Source organism: Bos mutus, chromosome 13 (assembly GCF_027580195.1).
Source record: "Bos mutus isolate GX-2022 chromosome 13, NWIPB_WYAK_1.1, whole genome shotgun sequence".
Classification (NCBI taxonomy): domain Eukaryota; kingdom Metazoa; phylum Chordata; class Mammalia; order Artiodactyla; family Bovidae; genus Bos; species Bos mutus.
In genome coordinates, this window is record NC_091629.1 from 61,815,199 (window position 1) to 61,834,191 (window position 18,993).

An 18,993-nucleotide genomic window follows, 5' to 3' on the forward strand; every position below is an offset into this window, starting at 1 on the left:
GGGGCAGGATTTTCTACATGCTTCAGATTTTTCAGTGGTTGCTAATGTTACTTTAATGGTCTTCTAGAAGAGTTGTCCATTTAAGACATTTTCTCGAAGATGTTGTTGAATCTGACGTACTATCGGGATGATGTAAGAGCTTGCTGCTGGCTCTCTGGGCACCCATGTCAGGCTGTACTTAGTAGGAGGTTGGTAGCCCTCAGCTAACAATTGGCTGCAAGTTGGACCGTAGGACTTCCCAGTGTGAAAAGTTTATTTTATTATTATTATTCTTGGCCTCAACATGCAGCATGTGGGATCTTAGTTCCCCAACCAGGGATGGAACCCAAGCCATGCCCCCTACAGTGGAAGGGCACAGTCTTAACCACTGGACTGCCAGGGAAGTTGCCCATGTGAAAGGCTTAATTCAAACCTCACAGTGGAGCAGAGCAGACGAACATGGTCCATGCAAATCACACCTCCAGCCGGCAGGCGTAGAAAGAGAGCCGTTAGCCTGTTTTCCTGAAATTCAGTCAGACAGGCTCACTTCAGGAGAAGCAGCTCTTTCATCTACCTCCTCTATCAGCCTCGCCACCAACTGAAATTCAGTGGTTTTTTTCCCCCACTAAGTTAAAAGACTATTAATGCCTGAGTATGCTTAAGTCTGGCTGAGCCTATTTTAAGTTCCTTGTTACGGCAGAAGGCCTTTTGCTATTTCTGAATTGGCTGCTTCTGATGGCCCTGCAGCCCCAAACTCTCTGTTGTCACCAGCAGAGAGCAAACCTTGGGTCAAGACAGCGTGGTTTCCTACTACTGTCTCAACCCTTGAGCGAATCGCTCAGCTTGGGGGCCCAGAGATTTCCCTCCTGGGACTGTCAACCGGGAGGCAATGAATTTTGTGATAGGGAAATTTTCCCATTTGCAACTGGGCTAAAATCCCCAATGAATTCCCCTGAACTCAGAAAAAGCACAAGTTTGTTGTCAAACTGGCATGAGCTGGCCGTCTTCTTGCCCAATAATAAAGGCCCTCAGAGTTATAACAATTATTACTGAGGTTTTTATTTTCCATCTGTGATGATCAAGATGTTTGAGGTAGTGCTTTAGTGTAATGATGAAAGTCAAAGCAACGTGAAAGCACAGGCTCGTTGGCCGTACCTGCCAATTTCCTTCTCTCCCAGTGTCTTTTCCTGTTAACGAGAGAGTCAGATCCTATGCTCCCATCCATGTGTAAGTGGAAAAGTACAGCCAGTAGCTGTGCCTCGCAGTAAACCCACATGACTGGAAGTGTGGGAGACCTTCCCACACCAGTGCTGCTCTGGGCCAGCCTGGGAGCCCCAAGTGGGCTAGGGTGCAGGTCTCCACATGAGCTGGGCGCTCAGGCCTGTGTGTTGATGTGAAAAATTTCCCTGGAGGACCCATGAGTAGTTCCATAAATACTTTTTTGGGCAACCTGGGACAGATTTAAGCCACTGTAAAAAGGGGAATCAGACTGATTTTATTTATACCAACACGTTGAAACTGAGAATGACGGCCCCCTGAGGAATACACACAGGAGAAGGTGATTAACTAGGTGTTACCTTTGAGTGGTTTGGGCCAAGTGACAGCTGCCTGACAAGCAGCATTTGTCCTCACGGCGGTGCTGGGTGTCTGACATGGAGGAGGCAGGAGTTTGGCCGGACATACGAGAGGCTTGATCTAATTTCAGCATCACTCTCTGGAGATGATGGAAGGATACAGACGACTTTGAAGTCCAACCAGTTCTGTCTTCAGCCATGTTCTATCCTCAGGACCCAGCTACTCTGCAGGCCTAGCAAATGGCAGATGTTTGACAGGACAGTGAGGCCAGGAGAATGAGAAGGAGGGGGTCATACGCACATCCTTAGGAAAATTGGCCAGACGTGGGCTTCTCAGCATAGGTGAGGAGCTGGGGGGCAGGGAGAAGGGAGGGAGGAGGGGAGAAGAAGGCTGCTGGTTCCAGAAGGTTCCAGCGCCATCAGAATCTGCATCCTCTTCCGAGGACTGGATTTCTGCTGCACTGTTTTATGTGAATTAGGATGAGCAATGAGAGACAATTTCAACCCAAACCCAGAGTCAGTAACTAGTCAATAGAAACGTAAAGAGTTTCTCAGGGTGAGACCCAGCTGGGTGGCAAGGTCCCTGGGTTCCTAAGTGACAGAAACTAAAAAAGAAAAAGGAAAGATGCAATGACAATAAGTAACTAGAATAACACTCTTGAGAGTCCCTTGGACAGCAAGGAGATCAAACCAGTCAATCCTAGAGGAAATCAGTCCTGAATATTCATTGGAAGGACTGATGCTGAAGCTGAAGCTCCAATAATTTGGCCACCTGATGTGAAGAGCCAACTCATTGGAAAAGACCCTGATGCTGGGAAAGATTGAGGTCAGGAGAAGGAGGCGACAGAGTATGAGATGGTTGGATGGCATCATCAACTCAATGGACATTAGTTTGAGCAAGTTCAGGGAGGTAGTGGAGGACAGGGAAGCCCGGTGTGCTGCAGTTCATGGGGTCGCAGAGTCAAACACGACTTAGCAACTAAACAACAATGAAAAGAAAAAAGAAAAGAAATTTAAAGCTTAGACGTTATTTTAAAAAGATACATGTAAAAGACAAGAAAATTAAAGAAAGTCAAAGCTAACTAAGGACCATAAAATAATTGAAACCCAAGAGCTAAGAAACCAAATAGTACAAAGGAATTTAGACAATTAAGAAGTCCTGAGCATTGAGTGGTAATAAACAAATGAGCTACAACCTAATTTTTAAATGAAGGCATCAATAGAAAATAGACAAATCACAAAAGAAGAAATGTTATGACCAATTTTAAAGACTGTTCACCTCCTTAATAATAAAAAAATTCAAAACAAGATAATGGTGGAATAACTTTGAAAGATTAAGTTGGAAAATACAAAAGTAAAAGATAGCTTTCTGTGTTGGCCAGGGCTAGAATGGGGAGGCAAATGCTCTACTGTTTGTGGAGAAAATTGGTGTGATCCCCTTTGGTGGGGTGACCTGGGAATCTGCATTAAGAGTCTTAGAAATATCTTTTGAATCCAAAATATATACATCCAGGAATTTATCTTTAATAAATAATCAGAGATGTAAAGAGAGCTATGGCCTCACCCTTTTCCAAAGGGAACTCGGGAGCCTCCAGGATGCTTCTAGAAGCACCAAAGGCCTTCTTAGTGGCCACAGAGCCTTGGAACTTCCCAGCATTAGTCATCTCTTTGGCTTGAGGCCATTCTTCAGAAGGCCTGCACAATGCAAATCTGGGGAGAGGTGAAGGTTCTTCATCAGGCCCCTGAGAGCAGAGACTCAAGATCACCACAGGAAGGACCACGCAGGGACAGGGAGGGGTGGCTAGTCGGTCTAGGTCAGATTGTGTTTGCTCACTGGTGGGTTATAAGATCAATGTAGTATGAAGGATCCAGAATTAAAAGAAGACATAACAACGCAACATTCAAGATGCAAAATGCATGATTACATAGACTATATTACTTTTAGGAAATCGAACTTTTATACCTGTGGGCCATGGTGTGGGACTGCAGGCAGCAGTGGCTTGGCTCAGGGGTCAGATGGCTTTTCCCGTCTTCACGTGGCTGAGGCCTTTCCCAGACAATGCCAGCCCAGCTACTGCTTAATCCAGTGAAGCCTTTTTGCAACTGAAAAAAATAAATAAGATGCAGCCAATCATTCTAATAATGCAAAAGGAAGTGTCCCTCCTTCCCAACTCCTGGCACCCCTTTCCTGAAGCCACCTTCCAGAAGACTTCTATGCCTATTACAAGCACACATCTACCCCTTTTTTCCCGCCCTTACTTCCTCCTTTGTAAAAAAGCATCTGAGAGCACATTACACATATTCTGCACCTTGCTCCCTGCACGAAATACAGATTTTGGCTCATAAACTGCAACTTCCATTTTCCCTCCTGCAGCACAGTATTCCGTCACATGGTGCTCTGTAGCTTTTCAAAACCAGCTCTGATGGACATTTAAATTTAGCGGGTTTAGTTGTGGCACATGGGATCTTCAATTTTCACTGTGGCCTGCGCCTGCAGGATCTTCAGTTGTAGCACTTGGGATCAGTTCCCTGACCAGTGATCGAACCTGGGACCCCTGCATTGGGAGCATGGACCACGCTTAGCCCCTTACACCACTGGACCACCATGGAAGTCCCTGTTTGGTCTTATTAATAATGCTGCCACGAACATCTTCACATAGCTACACTGACTAAAAAAATCCACAAATTAGAAGTTGAGAGTTACATTTTTGGGGGTAGACATACTAAGGACTGATGCCAGGGAGACAGACTTTCAGGTTGTTTAGAAGGACTACTAGGGAGGAATCGGGGTATATAGGAGTTTTTGCAAAACAAGAGCAAAAACAAACCCAGGTTGTCAGAATATCAAATGATGACTGTTAATTGAAGAAAACCAGACATCTCAAGTTAATGAGTTTAGCACTTCTCTCTGTATGGGAAGATGCAAGGTCTGGGCTCACTGAAATCATTCCTTTGATATGCACTTTAGCTGTCTAGGGCCACTATCTTGACTTTCTCCATCCCATCGGGGTGCATCACTGGGGAGGCTGCGGTGGATGCTGGCTTGATGGCTCCAACATCCTTTGCTCACTGATAACGGTGGGTGACTTTCTTTGTCCATATCTGTCTGTGCACTTGTGCAGTGATATCTGTGGGATAGATTCCTACAACTGGAGTCCCTGGATCACAAGATCTGTGCATTTTAAAATGATTTTGACCGACATTGGACATCATTTTGATAGACACAGACATCAAATCTGGTTTGTTCTGTGGCGGTGGTACCAAACTCTTAGTGCCATTCTGGTGCCTGGACTCTGGATCCAGGCTCCCCACTTCCCTTACAGCACCCCACTGGGCCTTTCATCATCAGAAAGTTCCTCCTGCCACGTCTTTACACTGCTGCCCTCCCACTCCCCCTACCCCAGCGTTTCACATTCAATACCATTCAAAAACCTTAGTCTTCTTGGATATTTTAACTTTCCTTAATTGTAACTGTTATCAAAAAGGCTTGGTTCACTCAGTGTTTTACGAAAAATTTAATGGTGCTTTAATTTCGATGAGACTAGGAAAAGGAAGTGTGTTAGTTTCCTAAGAGCGCACTCTTAGAGATTACTTCCAGAAACAGCCAGAGCTTAGGGAGGGTCCTGCAGCTCATGTGTTTGAGCACCTGGATCTCCTTTGAGGCCAGAATTTTATAGTAAGATCTGCATGACAACTCAGGCAATAATGAGATCAAGTTCACTGCTGTTTCTGAAAATGCCCTTAGAACATCTGACGATAGTCTCTTGGCAACTCCTGGCTGGAGATTAAATTCCTATTTAATGATAGAAGGTAGAATCTTTCATTTTTGAGTAGTACTTAGTGGCTGATTTATCAAAACATAATCTATTATGATGCTAATTGCTTGCAATTTTGTTTCTGGAACATACTAAAAGAGGCAAGAACTGCCATCCAATAGGATGAATTACAGGTGAATTCTTTATGGCTAAACTACCCGCAAGGTGTAGCGGGCAATTTTGAACATGCAAGCAAGTTTCATTGGGGGAAAAAAAACACCCCAAACTTGGGTAAATATTTCACATCAAAATTAGATCAAGTAACCATTACCTCTCTTTTAGTTGTCACATTTGGTTTCCTTCAGTAGATTTTGAATTTTCTCCTAGGGTTAAGGCAACACATTGAAACATTCTCACACTTCAGAGCATGGAAGATGTGATGTACCACTCAGCTAACATCCAAACACAAGTTTAAAATATGCTTGCAAAACCAAGGTTCTACTTTTATTATGGGGATTACCATGACCATGACCAAATATGAGCTACAATAAACATTTCACCTCCACAAGGATCATTCCTGAAGAGGTGGATGTGGTTCAAATATGTATTGGATTGCACTCCAAGCCCAGATAAGCTGCCGATTCTCTAATGTCAGGGAAGTCAGTATAAAGTTGAAGCTAAAAATCTGTTAAATCCCACTTCATCCTTACTGGGGCCCTTTTTCTTAGAGCTCAGTGCAAAGGAGGAGTCTATAAAATACGTACCTAACAAAGCATGTCAGCAGCTTGAATGGAGCAAACCAGTCCAGATCTGAGAATTCCAATAAATAAATGAAGCCGAGCATTTATTGCCAACAACCCTGTTACTGGGGCCACAGAAAACTGGAGCTGGGCAGCTTGGAGGCGGGAGGGAGTGTGGAGCCGGGAAGACAATGGAACGCGCCCAGGTTGGATTATTTATGGCGTGGTGATGAAGAGACAGCTTTCCATATGAGGAGCAGCTTAAGAGAGGAGATGCAGAGCTCGAGCCGGAAGAGGCCCAGAGAAAGAGAGAGAAACAAAAGGGGACATGAATAAAAGTGACAGCTAATAAAACAATACAAATCTAAACCACTGTAACTTTCAGAAATAATTTAGGGCCAAAATAAAAAGAAAAAAATAATTCTCATTTTGTTGGCTCCAGGACAACTTTCCAAGAAGCAAAAGACATGTAAGTGAAATGAATGTGCTGCTTTTAAGACCAAATTTGCCTCTGTGCCTTCCTGGCTGTGAGTTCAGGAGCTCCCGAAGCTGGGTTTAGTCATAGAAAGGGAAAGGGGTGATTGTGTTGCTGTTGCTCACATATCCATTGTTTCAACAAATATCATGCAGTGTTCCTTGTTATGTGCTGAGCAAAGACACAGTCCCTGCCCTCAGGAGGTTTATGGTCCAGCATGGGAACATGACAAGTCCATTGTCAAGATCAGGACACTGGGTGGGGTCTGTGCTGACAGCTGGATCAGGGCCAGGGGAGGCCATAAAGGGAATATGTGGCCGACGTGCAGCTTGGAATAGAAATAATTCAGTGACTTTTGCCTCTTGGTACTGATTAAAAGGGCTTCGTTGTGGCTCAGACCATAAAGAATCTGCCTGCAATACGGGAGACTCAGGTTTGATCCCTGGGTCTGGAAGATCCCCTGGAGGAGGGCATGGCAACCCACTCCAGCATTCTTGCCTGGAGAATCCCCATGGACAGAGGAGGCTGACTGGCTATAGTCCATGGGGTCACAGAAAGCTGGACAGGCCTGAGCAACTAACATTTTCACTTATTTCACTGATTAAATAGACACTTACCAAACTTCCATGATCCAAATCCCAGTCTGATTATTTAAAAATTAAAATGTACTTTTTTAAAGATGCAGATTTCTGCGGTTCTCCATTGTTTTTGTCCTTGAATTCTGGACAGGAGGCTGACCTGAGCTGTTTTACATGATCCTCCTGGGGCGTTACATACCTCTTCCTGGAAGTTTGGCCAAAAGAATAATAAATATCAGCCACCACCTACTCCCTGGCCGGAGTATATGCCCGACGTTTTACATGTGTGGCCTTGACCATTCACCACAGATGCCTCGAGGTGGGGTCATGGCTCCTATCTTACTGGAGGGGTAGTAGAGCCCAGAAAGGTAAGTCCTAGGCAGTGAGCCTCATGGCACCTTCCAAACGCTACTGGCTTTGGTTTCTGTACATAGGCAGGGACTGCACCAGCAACACGGCTGCACCCTAGGAAGGCTTGTCAGGCAAGGCCTCCGCCTGGCTTGTCAATTTGAGCTGATGCCAAAGTTCTTTTTTCTATCCTGGCTGCACGAGGTTTTCGATCTTCATTGCGGCACGCGGGATCTAGTTCCCTGACTAGGGATTGAACCTGGGCCCCCGACTGGAAACGTGGAGTCCCAGCCACCGGGCCACCAAGGACGGCCAACCTCCAAAGTTCTTTAGCTAAAATATTCCCTCTTTTCTCCCACCTCCTCAGTCAGACGCCTCTTCTCAGAATTCCCATGGAGGAAGTGTCACCATTAAGGGCCAGAGACTCCTTGGTGGTACTGGGCTACTCCCAGTGTAACTCAGGGAGCACCCTGATGAAAAGGGGAGCCTGGCCGAGGACTTCACGATAAGCCAACTGCATCTCCCCAGCTGCATTCTTGGCCCCGTCCTAACCTAACCCTCTCTTTCTTTCCAGAGGCTGTCTAAGCCCTTGCTGTCTCACCCTCACTGCAAGAATATGGGCCACAGGTGAGAGAGTCCCTGCGACTTCGGGGACTTCGATTTTACATACGGGGTGGATGTACTCTGTCCCCGCACCTTTGCCCCCACCATCCTCCAGACCCGTCCTCTGCCCGAGGCCTTCTTGGCCAGTATTTCAAAAACACTGCTTAGAGGGGCTGAAGAGCCACTTTAGAGCTAAACTCAAGTTTCTTGGTTTGAACTCAAGTAGTATTCATGGTAGATCTCATTTTTTTACTGTTTTCGAGACCACTCTTCCAAAAACAAACTAGATGCTGTGCTGAATGGTAAAGTTGTCCTGTGACTGAGTTCTTAAAACACCACACAGCATAGGTCTGATATTATCTAAGACCAGGTAGAGCGTGATCGATGGTGGTGGTGGTCTGTTATGACCCAGAGGGGTAGAATGGGGAGTGGGTGGGAGAGAGGCTCAAGAGGGAAGGGATATGTGCATACTTATGGCTGATTCACACTGTTGTACAGAAGAAACTAACACAATATTGTAAAGCAATTATCCTCCAATTAAAAATAAACAAAATGAGACACTAAGAAAGATAACTTAAGATCTACTAGCTCGTCAATTAGAATTTAGTTCTTCCTCGGTTTAGATAACTTCCTTTAACACAGAAAACTGTTATGACTCTGCCCTGGCCCAGCCTTGGGCACTGGGCTGGCCACGAGTATGGCGCTTTCAGCCAAAGGCTGGGACGTGAATGGCTTGAGAGCTCCAATTCCCCCATTCCGAGAAAACGATTTTGCAGTCAGGATGGCCAGAGACTTCCGACGGTGATTTTTCTGATTCTAGTTAATTTCCTAGGAATTTAAGAGGCAATCATTTACTCTTGACTTTCAAAGAGAATCTGAGCTTGAAAGGCACAGTTACATCTAAAACTGACGGGTGAACGACAGCACTTCCTGGGGAGGGAGGAGAGGCAGCTCACACCTCGGCATCTGGGCTGAAGCACCCTGTTCATTCTTCGGGTTGTAAATTTTCTGCCTCAAAAGACCTTTTGAGAATAACTCTTTACCCAAAAAAGTGGTCTCTCTATTAGCTGAAGTCCTAAAAAATGTCTGATGACTTTGATAGGGAGCACTTTGTCGGTATAAAGACTTACTGGCATCTCATATTCAGGGGAATGTGCTTTTAAGAAAACAGAATTTTAAAAAGTCAAAGTCCTGAAAACATGGATTTTCAATTATGATAGATGAGAACCTTATTAATTATGCTGCTCCATGGCATATTCAAATAAACCAGAGAATTTGATACAGACCAACAGTATGTCAGGGTTGAGACTGAAATGTTTTGCCCACTGGAAATTTATCACATTAATCTACTTAAACAGAAAATATGTGAATGAACACAGGACACACACACACACATAAACACATATTTTTGCTAAAAACTGTTATCTGAAGGACAGCCTAATAGACCTCATTTCAGTCTGCAAATTTATCTTTTTATTGAATCTGAAATAAAAGTCAGAGGACATAGGATTTTCAAATAAAACTGTATATGTTAGAAAAATATGCATCAAGAGCATATGTACATACATATTCTATAATAAAATAAGACTATGTACAAAAATCACTTCTGCTACTTAATGCTGATCGTAACTTGTTGGATTTTGGTGTTTAAGCACCTCCACGAAACAGAGGCAGCTGAGAGCGCACACCTCTTCCTAACTCCTGACCCCGTGTTTCATTTTCCGGTTTTGCTGGAAAGTTGGACAACTCCCTGGCTGGAGAGCGTGCTGAAAATTGTCCACAGTTTGGGGGGGTCCTCACACTTGTGCTGCCGCTCCCAGTGCAGAAGTAGCTCTTCTTTGCTTCCTAGTATCTGCACACAAAGGACACAGTTAAAGCCAGACTGGGGCAGGGGGAGGGCAGCCTGGGGGCCAGGACACTTGGGGCCCTGGGGGTCGCCTCTGGGCTCACTGGGTCCTGGCTGGGCTCGTTCCTGTTTCGTGAGGGTTTCCACGTTGTTCTGATGATGGAGGTACAGTTGTCTTTTCAGTCTGGGGACTGCACAGAGCTCCCCAGCTGAGGGATGATGCCTGAGCAGCTTCCTTCTCTCAGGACGTTTCCAGAAAGGAGCAGCCTGTTTAGTTAGTTCTCCGTGAGCTGGTCTGCTTCCGGAGGAGGGTGAGCTCTCCTCTGGCAACTGGCCTTGGATTTCCTCACCATGAACAGAAAGCAGGTGGAACTTGATTTCAGCCAGAGACTGAGCAGTGATCTGACAGCGACCACATCTGATCTGGAACCCGGCCTCGTCATTCTGGTTCATTAGGAGGTCTTCTTCCAGGCTGGACTTGGTCTCCCTGGAAACGGGGGAGAGAATGTGTCAGACCTCACTGAAAAACTTCTCCTAACAGCTCCTGGCCTTCTGGGCTCTAAGACATATACACCATGCACCAAAGAGGAGGTTGAAGGCAGGGAGAGTAGAGACCGTGTGGGAGACAGAGGCCCCGGAGAAGGTCAATGTCAGGCCTGTCTGGTGGGGCCTCACACCTCCCAGGCTGGCAGGGCCACTTCACAAAAGGGTCCCCCTTTATGCATCTCCTCCAAGAGCTAACTGTTCTTTGGTTACCATGGCAACAGGTGTGCCCACCAGGAGAGCAAGAGGTACCAAGTGTTGCAGGAACCCACTGGGTCCAGCTGAGATGACTGTCCCCACCCCTCAGGGGGCCCTTCCTAACCCCAAGCACCCAATGCACTTTGCACAGTTTACCTAAAAATCAAACGGACTCCATTAACCACTCAGAAGTGAGGTTTCTTTGGGGGAGGTGGCTATGTACCTTAGGAAAAGGCACAGGTATCTAAAAGGGAATGGAAATGCATAAAGAGACACAGAGAAACTCCAGAAAAGCCGGGAAGAAACAGGACTGGTGTAGCTTATTTTTAGTGACTATGAGAGACTGAGCTGAAAGTGAACAGAAAGCATTGAGAACCATCAGAACAACTGGTGATGATGAGGGACCGAGGTTCTAAAGTGCTGGGAGACGTTTGATGTGCATGGTACTGATGTGCATGCATCTTACAGAAACCCCCTCCATCACTCAGAGCAAAAGGGACAGACTGAGGGTGCTTCCTTGATTTACTCAGGACTCTCTGACCCACCTGACAGGCTTTCAAATGATTCAGCTGCCTTGTTTACAGTGCTGGAAAAAAGCACCGCACAGGCAACCATGTAGGAGACAGCTTACCTGGCCTCAGGGGGAAACAGACCAAGTGCTGAGGGGCAGGTCTGCCCTGGACGGGCTGAGTCCCCACCAGCTGGTATGCCAGTTTTGGGGCAAATGATGCTCTTTCAATATACATTCTGTGGGCATAAAAGTTTGGGGGAAATTACTCATCAAAAGGACCATAACCACAGATGTTAAGTTTCTCTTCCATATTTCAGATGCAAAATTAATCTCATGCCCGAATGTCTCCAGCACCCCTCAAGCTGGCCCTTGTGCCCTGGCTGATGGAGAATGAAGCTGGTCAAAAATCATGAATGATCAGAGACCAAAGAGAAATGAGGCCATTCCTCACAGAACAGAGGTTAAGTGGTAGCAGTTAACTTCGGAAATCTTAATCTGAGGGCTGTCTTTCCAAACTCACCTTCCGGAATGTGGAATCCGACCCTGATCTGGAATCTTAAAGTTCCTTCTGGCCAGCACCCCGCATCGTACTCACCTGTCCACCAGTCCCTCCACCTCACAAGGGGTCTGCTCTCTGGTCCTCGGCAGGTCCCCTGGCTGCGGCTCACAGGGGGAGGGCTCGGTGCTGATGGCCACACCGTGCACCTCTTTCAGGTGGCCGAAGTACACTCTGACGTGGCCAAACACCTTGGCGCAGAACTCGCAGCACACAAGCTTCCTGGGCCGGGAATCCCCGTGGTGCAGCCGCACATGCGCGCTCAGGCTGCCCCGTCGCTTGTACACCTTTCTGCAGAGCCGGCAGCTGTAGGGCCGGCTGTCCGGGGATGCGCTCGTGTGCTCGCGGAGGTGCTGCTTGCACGGGAAGGGGTGGTCACACACGTGGCACTTGTGCCAAGTCTTCCTGAGGCCGGAAAACCCATTTCTGAAGGCAGAGTCTGGCTTTGGGGGCTGGCCGTCCTCCTTCCAGTCCAGATGGTTGGGGGCCAGGGAGTGATCGAAAGACATGTGTCCCAGGCTCCCGGGTGGCGGGGGCTGGAGGGTGGCTGGGGGCAAGGCCAGGGCTGGCAGGACCGGGACAGGTTTGGGCATGATGCTCCGGTATTTTTTCACGGCCTCCGGTTTTTGGTCCCTGGATTCTTGGGGCTCACTTTTGACTCTTGCTTTGCTGTCTTTACAACTAAGGACACATTTCCACCTTTTCCCCTGAAATGTCAAAAGTTCGTCTGGGCCCTTGCGTTTTCTTCCTCTTCTCTTCGCTGTCTCACCGTTCAGTTTTGTTTTGTGGTTAAGGTCGGGCTTGGTGGCTTGACAGAAGGCACTGTTGCCGGGGCTCTGCCCAGGAGCCGGTGGGGCAGGTCCCCTGTCCCCCACCTGTGGGGCCGCACTGAAGCCTTCCGGGATGGAGGGCGTCTGGTCTCGGGCAGTCCTGAGCCCAGGGAAGGGGACATGCGCAGTGTTCACGGTGGCTCCGCTCCTGTAAACCTGCGTGGTCTTCACTCTCGAGTAGGGCAGGATGGGCAGTTTACCTCTGGGGACGGAAGAGGGCACCTGGACCGCGTTTCCGATGACGCCTGGTGATGACAAAATGGCTTTGGTGGCATCGACCGGTTCTTGAGGTTTTTCACTGGCAACAGCAGAAGGTTTCCTGGGGGTTTTCTTGCTTGGAACTTTCGCTCTTCCTGAACTCTTCTGGAGGCCCTGCTCGGCGGAAGGCTCCTCTGGTGTGGCCAGTGCTGGGGTGGCAGGAGGAGTCCAACCTTCATGGTTGCTGGTCCCTGGAGGCCCGGGGTCTTGGTGGCCACTCCTGTTGGTCAGCGCAGCTGGGGCTTGGTCTGGTGCCACCTTGGGTGGGTTGGGCTTGTGCGGGGGCTCAGGATGCTCAGGTGGGGGAGGGGCTGCTTGGGTTTGGGCAGATTTGCTGCAGCCCCTCTCGAGCTCTGGCTTCTTTCTGACTCCTTTGCCAGGTCTCGGGGGCTGGTACCGGGGGATGGGCAGCTTTAGGTTCTCGGGCAGAGGCATCCGGGGTTTCTGGATCGGCTGAGCTGAGGCCACGTGCGGCAGAGCGATCAGCGAGAAGGTCCCTTCCTGGCCGGCCACCTGCATCAGCGCATAATTCTGTGGGGGCATCCCCAGGGGCTTGGAGCCGAGGGAAGGGCCTGGATTCGCCTGATCAGAGAGTGAAGGCACCGGGCCCGGCAGCACTCTGGGTGCCAAGACTTGGGGCGCAATCTTTGGAGCGATGGTTCTAAATTGACTCTTATTCTGCAGGCCTTTCCCGCTGTGAATCGCCCCAGGAGGGATATTTGGTTCGCCTGCAAGGACAACACAACATAAAAAGGCACTCTGGAGTCACTGTCCTGTGCTGAGAGCACAGGTAAGCAACCAACCATCTCCTCTGCCCGGAAGCATCCCTGCACCCAACCTTGCCCATGGGTGCAGAGCTAGTGTTCCTCAAGATGGAGGTCAGCTCCTGCCCACCTTTCCAGGGACTCATGACTGTTATTCTCCAGGGTTCCACGGCCCTTGTCATAACACTCACCACTTTCCACAGTAATTTATATTTGTTCATCTCTACTACAGAACACAGAGCATCCTGAAAGCTGGGACTGTCTTTGTATTCTGCAAGTCCATCCTCCCTGTTGACCTCACTCCAATTTATTTTTACAGGCCAGTGCTCCCCACCCTGTCCCTGAGGTCTGGGCTACATCCCCTCTGGCATGTTCTACTGCAGACTCTTATTTCTTTCATATAAATGTCTTGCTTTCCCTATTAAACTTATGCTCTGTGAGCACAAAGCCCATATTGGATCCCACTGTATCTTTGTTAGGAAACAAACGTTTCTTGTACCAACCTCCTTTCTTACTCGGTTTTAGGACAAATTTGACCCACTGGCAGCGCCATCTGTCCTGCACACAGGGATGCATGCCAGACTGAATGCTGGCTCTGTGGCTGCTTCCCCGTGTGACTTGTGAATTTCTTCTCACACCTCTCAAACTGTTTATGTGTGCTTTTACAATTAAATCACCAGTATTAAAAAAGTTGATGTGACACCTTACACACATGTTGGAAGAAAAACAAAAAGATACAGAGTGATAAGTAAAGACACAGAGACAACATAAAAAATACATGGATCACACAAAAAGGGCCTTCCAGGACACCGATGGGAACAATTTTAACTGACAGGCTAACACTTCATATTTGAGATTTATTAGGCTGACCCAAAAAGCCATGATTACCGCTCTGAGGGGACAATTATGGAAACATTTCCATGCACTGCTTCTAAGGACTGAATCATTGGTTTTCTCCCCTAAGGCCTCAAGCTCCTGAGTCCTGGCTGCAGAAGAACTTCTCATTTCTGAGTACCTCGTATCAGTCAGCTTGTGTTTTCCAGGTATCCACACTTTTCTAGAGATGGCTGCCACCCATGGTTTTTTTCTGAAACCACTGGGGCCAGATGTGCTTTGGAATTTACACTTTCAAATTTTAAAAAAGTAATAAATGCTTACAGCAGATGTTACATAACACCTTGCAGAGTCTGCATAATACCCCAAATTAAACCTATTACCACTTCTGTAGTGAAATATATGGGCATTCACAAGGTGGGGGCAGGGGGGGAATGATTTTTAAAGTTCTTATTTCAGTTTAGGCTTTGCCTCTGAATGTGTTTTAATATCCAACTTTTGATAACATTTTCTGTTTTCAGAGTCTGTTAAATTTTGGAGTTATAGGAAGAGGATCGAAGAACTATTTGTTTAGGAACTACCAAGGGTATAAAGGGCTTCCCAGGTGGCACACTGATAAAGAATCCACCTGCTCAATGCAGGAGACGCAAGAGATTCGGGTTCAAAGATCCCCTGGAGTAGGAAATGGAACTCACTGTAGTATTTTTTTCTGGAAAATTCCATGGAGAGAGGAACCTGGTGGGATGCAGTCCATTGGGTTGCAAAGAGTTGGATACAACTGCCTGCTACTTCATGCCATGTCATGTCATGTCATGTCATGTGAAAGGTATAAAGATGAAATGATACAGCTTTTCCCTTAGTTTGCTGGCAATCTGATGATTTTAATCACCTTGATTTTAATGTCTACAGTGAGCGAACTAACAATTTTAGCACAAAAATGATTTTTTTCAGCAAATATGTACTGACTGATCACCTTATTCTAGACAGTAATCACTGTTTGATGAAGAAAAAGTATGCTAGAAACATATTTCACATAGTATTATAGCATACATTAGAGGAAGAAGGGAAAAGACTTGTGTTAAGGTTGGAAAAATTAGATAAGGATAATTATGTAATCTGTTGTTTTCCTTTTTGGCTTTGTGACCATGAAGTTCATGGGTAAACTGACTAGTTGATCACCTCACAATAGTCACCTAAACTGATTGGCTATATCTGCTTCATCTTCCTGCATAATTTAATTCATTTTTAAAGTTCTATTTCCACAGCTTTTAAATTTAAACATCTTTCATGTTAAACCTCCTTTTAACTTTTTAGAAGAAGTACTGAAGTAAGCTGTAAATAAATACATTAAACCAGGATTGAGAGAGTTTACAGAGAGCTTAAAATTATTGACAGCTTTTGGTTGCCAAGTGACAAAGCTTATTAAGTAATTATACTGACAGTCACAATGGTCTTTGCATCTATACAACCTATCGTGGAACAGGGAACACTGGGTGATTTCTATTTAGTTCCTACTCCTAAGTGATGGAATACACAGTATTTATAGCAAGAAGAGCTGGAAGAAAGGCTATGCTGGCCTTAATTAGTCTCAAGTCCGCTTGAAATACAATATGTGACAATAATGCATTGCAGCACAAGACACCTCACTTGTCTGCTCAAGTCTGTCCAATTGGCTCTTCATCTCAGACTGGAGCCTAAGTCCTTGCAGGGGCCTCAAGGGCCTGGAGCCCTGGGCTCCTGGGAGTACTCCAACCTAGTTCCTCCCCAGGTTCTCTCCAGGCATAGCAGCCTTGCTGCTGATCCTCACAGGGGCCACACACCTGAATCCCAGAGGGTTTACACCTGCCACTCTCACCACCCTGACTTGCTTCTCTAGATCATCCCCAGTAAGGGCTGCAGCATTTCCTTCAAGTTTTGCTCAAATAGCCTCTTCATGGTGAACTCTTCTCTTAGTAAAGAGAAGAGCCTTAGTAAACCTGTAGCCCCGTTCTGAACTCCCTGCCCCACTTCCCATTTCCATCTCCTCCAGCACACTCGCTCCATCTCATGGATTACATTATGGTCTGCAGTCCCCATCCCACACCCCCTCCACAAAAGTGAATTCCTTGATGATGGGGAGTTTATTTACCTCTTTAGGGCCTGGAAAAGGGTTACAGATACACTCAGAAATCTGATAATTACTTGTAAAATTTATAAGTGATACTTGTAATAAAGTGATCAGTAAATGAAAGAAAAACACAATTTAAAGGCAAACTGAAAACTGCCATATTACTTTGAAAATTAAAAAAAGAAATAGAGAATAGATCTCTGGAATACTTTTTTTCAATTTAACTTGCCCACCATCAGAATAAGGATAGCACCATGAATTTTTTAAAAAAGAAAGAAAACAAACAAACAAAAAACCTTTTAAAGTTAAAGGGGAGAGGTGAGGCCAAATGACTAACCATCTGAGGAGGTAATAAGAGAGAATGGTAAATGATGCTATTGGGGTACAAAGAAACAAGCAAGCTCTGAAGAAGAAATTACTTTAAAGAAAACAGACACACAAAGAGGGGAAAAGAAGGGGATTAGAGAGAAAAGAGGAGGAAGCTAGAAGAGGAAAAACTGACCCTCAGAGCAGAGAATGGCTCTGTCAGTGTGACGAGGAGCAGAAATAACAAAGAACAAAAGATGCAGCTGAAGCAACAACTGGTGGTCAAGGTCACCTCAAAGTCCCCAAAGACTTCAGCTGGGAAGGGGCTCCCCAGGTTTTATGACGGAGTATAAGAAAGCAATCTTCTGACAGTTAAGGTTCCTAGCAATGAAGCCAGCTATATTTATTGAGCTGCTCCAGAAGGGAGGGAGAGGGCTAATTATGATACATTTAAAGTAGATATGCTTCAACGAATCTTCAGAAGTTCCTATATTACAGTGCAAATAAAATCTCACATGAAGACCAATGACAGTCACAGGAAAAGGAAGCCAATTGTGGTCCCGGAGCAAAGGAAACTTTAGGGTAACTGCAATCCCAGCATGGGAGAATACCGATTGGTGAGCAGCCTGGGACGACAGAGCCCGGGGTGACAGGTAAGGGGCCTGCCACACAGTCAGTTTTCCCCAGGTTCCCTGAAATTCAAAGAGGTAGATCCTGGGGGTAGAAAAGTGTATCAATTAGCCTCATGATCAATAATCAGAAGAAATCTGTGGGGTGAAAGGATAAGGCCTTACAGGATAAACTGAACTTACTCACACTTGCCTGGATCTGTTGGGAATTCCATACAGATGGAATAGGTGTGGAACAGATCATGACGGTGATGTTGAGTCCCTTCTCCCAGAATCATTAATGATGAGGTGATAGGGAATGAAATGATGCATTAGAAGAAAATCATAGCAGGAAAAAGAGGGCAAGGCCATAAAAATAGAGGGGAAAACTCCTTAGGAATTACTCAAATGTTCAGCAAGAGGGTACTAATACAATAGCCAACCATGCAACAGAAACAAAGTACTAATACAGGTACAAATACAACAGTCAGCCACTCAGGCAATGGGATACTAAGCAGCAGCAGCAAAGAAGAATGAGTTAGACTGATACATAACACTCTCCAAGATGTGAGATACTATCACTTGGATATTTTTTTTAAAGTAGTGAGAGACACACACAAACTAATCCCCGTGTATACACAGAATATCTCTCAAAGGAAAGCAAAGAAACTAGTCTTGGGGTGTGGCCTTTGGGGTAAAGGCACAGTGGTGGGGGTAACTATAGGGTAGGACGAGATGAATGCATATTTTCCACTGAATATTCGCTATGCCTAGCACAGAGAAGGTACCTATAAATATTTGTTGAATGAATGAAAGGCAAATGAAAGTTTCCTTTTTGGATCCGTTTTGCAGAAGGAGTATCTCTGGGGATGTTGGTGATGGGTAAGTGTGCGTCTGTTCATAAATGACTATGTCCAGATGTCAGAGAGAACATTTCAAGTTTTTCCTTTCCTTGCCTACTTAAGGATAAGAATTGCTAGTGGTTAAGAGAAGTAATTGAGTCATCTGACAGGCAGTGCATCACCACCCCTCAAGGTTCAGTCCTGGGAAGCATCAGAGCTCATTATCTCCCAAGGACAACTGAAGTGCTGAGAACCATCTCTCCCAACATTTGGCTCCTTAAAATAAAACAAGGCAGGGGCTTCCCTGGTGGTCCAATGGTTGGGACTTCACCTTCCAATGAAGGGGTGCTGGTCAGGGAGCTAGGATCCCTGACATGCCTCGAGGCCAAAAAACCAAAAACATGAACCAGAAATGATATTGTAAGAAATTCAATGAAGACTTTAAAAGTGATCCACAATAACAACAACAAAATCTTAAAAAACGTAAAACAAAGCGATTTGCAATAAAGGTCAGTTTGCTATAAAACCACAAGTTTTTTTTTTTTTTTAAAGTAGTTTGAACAACAAGAGTGTTTAGAGAAGCTGAAAATGCCATGAAGTTTTTTAAAACACTGAAATGGTACGATTGTAGCAAGTCTTTCTCAGCTATGCGGCTGCAACAGTGGTTTATCCCACGACACATTTACAAGGCCTCTCTCCCAGATGGTGTGATCTAAAACCCCTCACCTGTCACCTACT

General features: G+C 46.0%; 1 protein-coding gene across 18 annotated transcripts in view; it reads right to left on the reverse strand.

Annotated features, from left to right (window-relative positions):
* Window positions 1-9,508: 9,508 nt before the first annotated feature.
* The window catches only part of ZNF438 (zinc finger protein 438), a 198,962-nt gene continuing 189,477 nt past the window's right edge, over window positions 9,509-18,993 (reverse strand). For all 18 annotated transcript variants that reach the window (XM_070381852.1, XM_070381848.1, XM_070381851.1 and 15 more), the window contains 2 exons: window positions 11,746-13,522; window positions 9,509-10,385 (listed from right to left, as the gene is read on the reverse strand). In XM_070381852.1, the coding sequence (XP_070237953.1) occupies window positions 9,767-10,385; window positions 11,746-13,522 (2,396 nt within the window). In that variant the 3' untranslated portion in view covers window positions 9,509-9,766. The remainder of the gene's footprint in view (window positions 10,386-11,745; window positions 13,523-18,993) is intronic.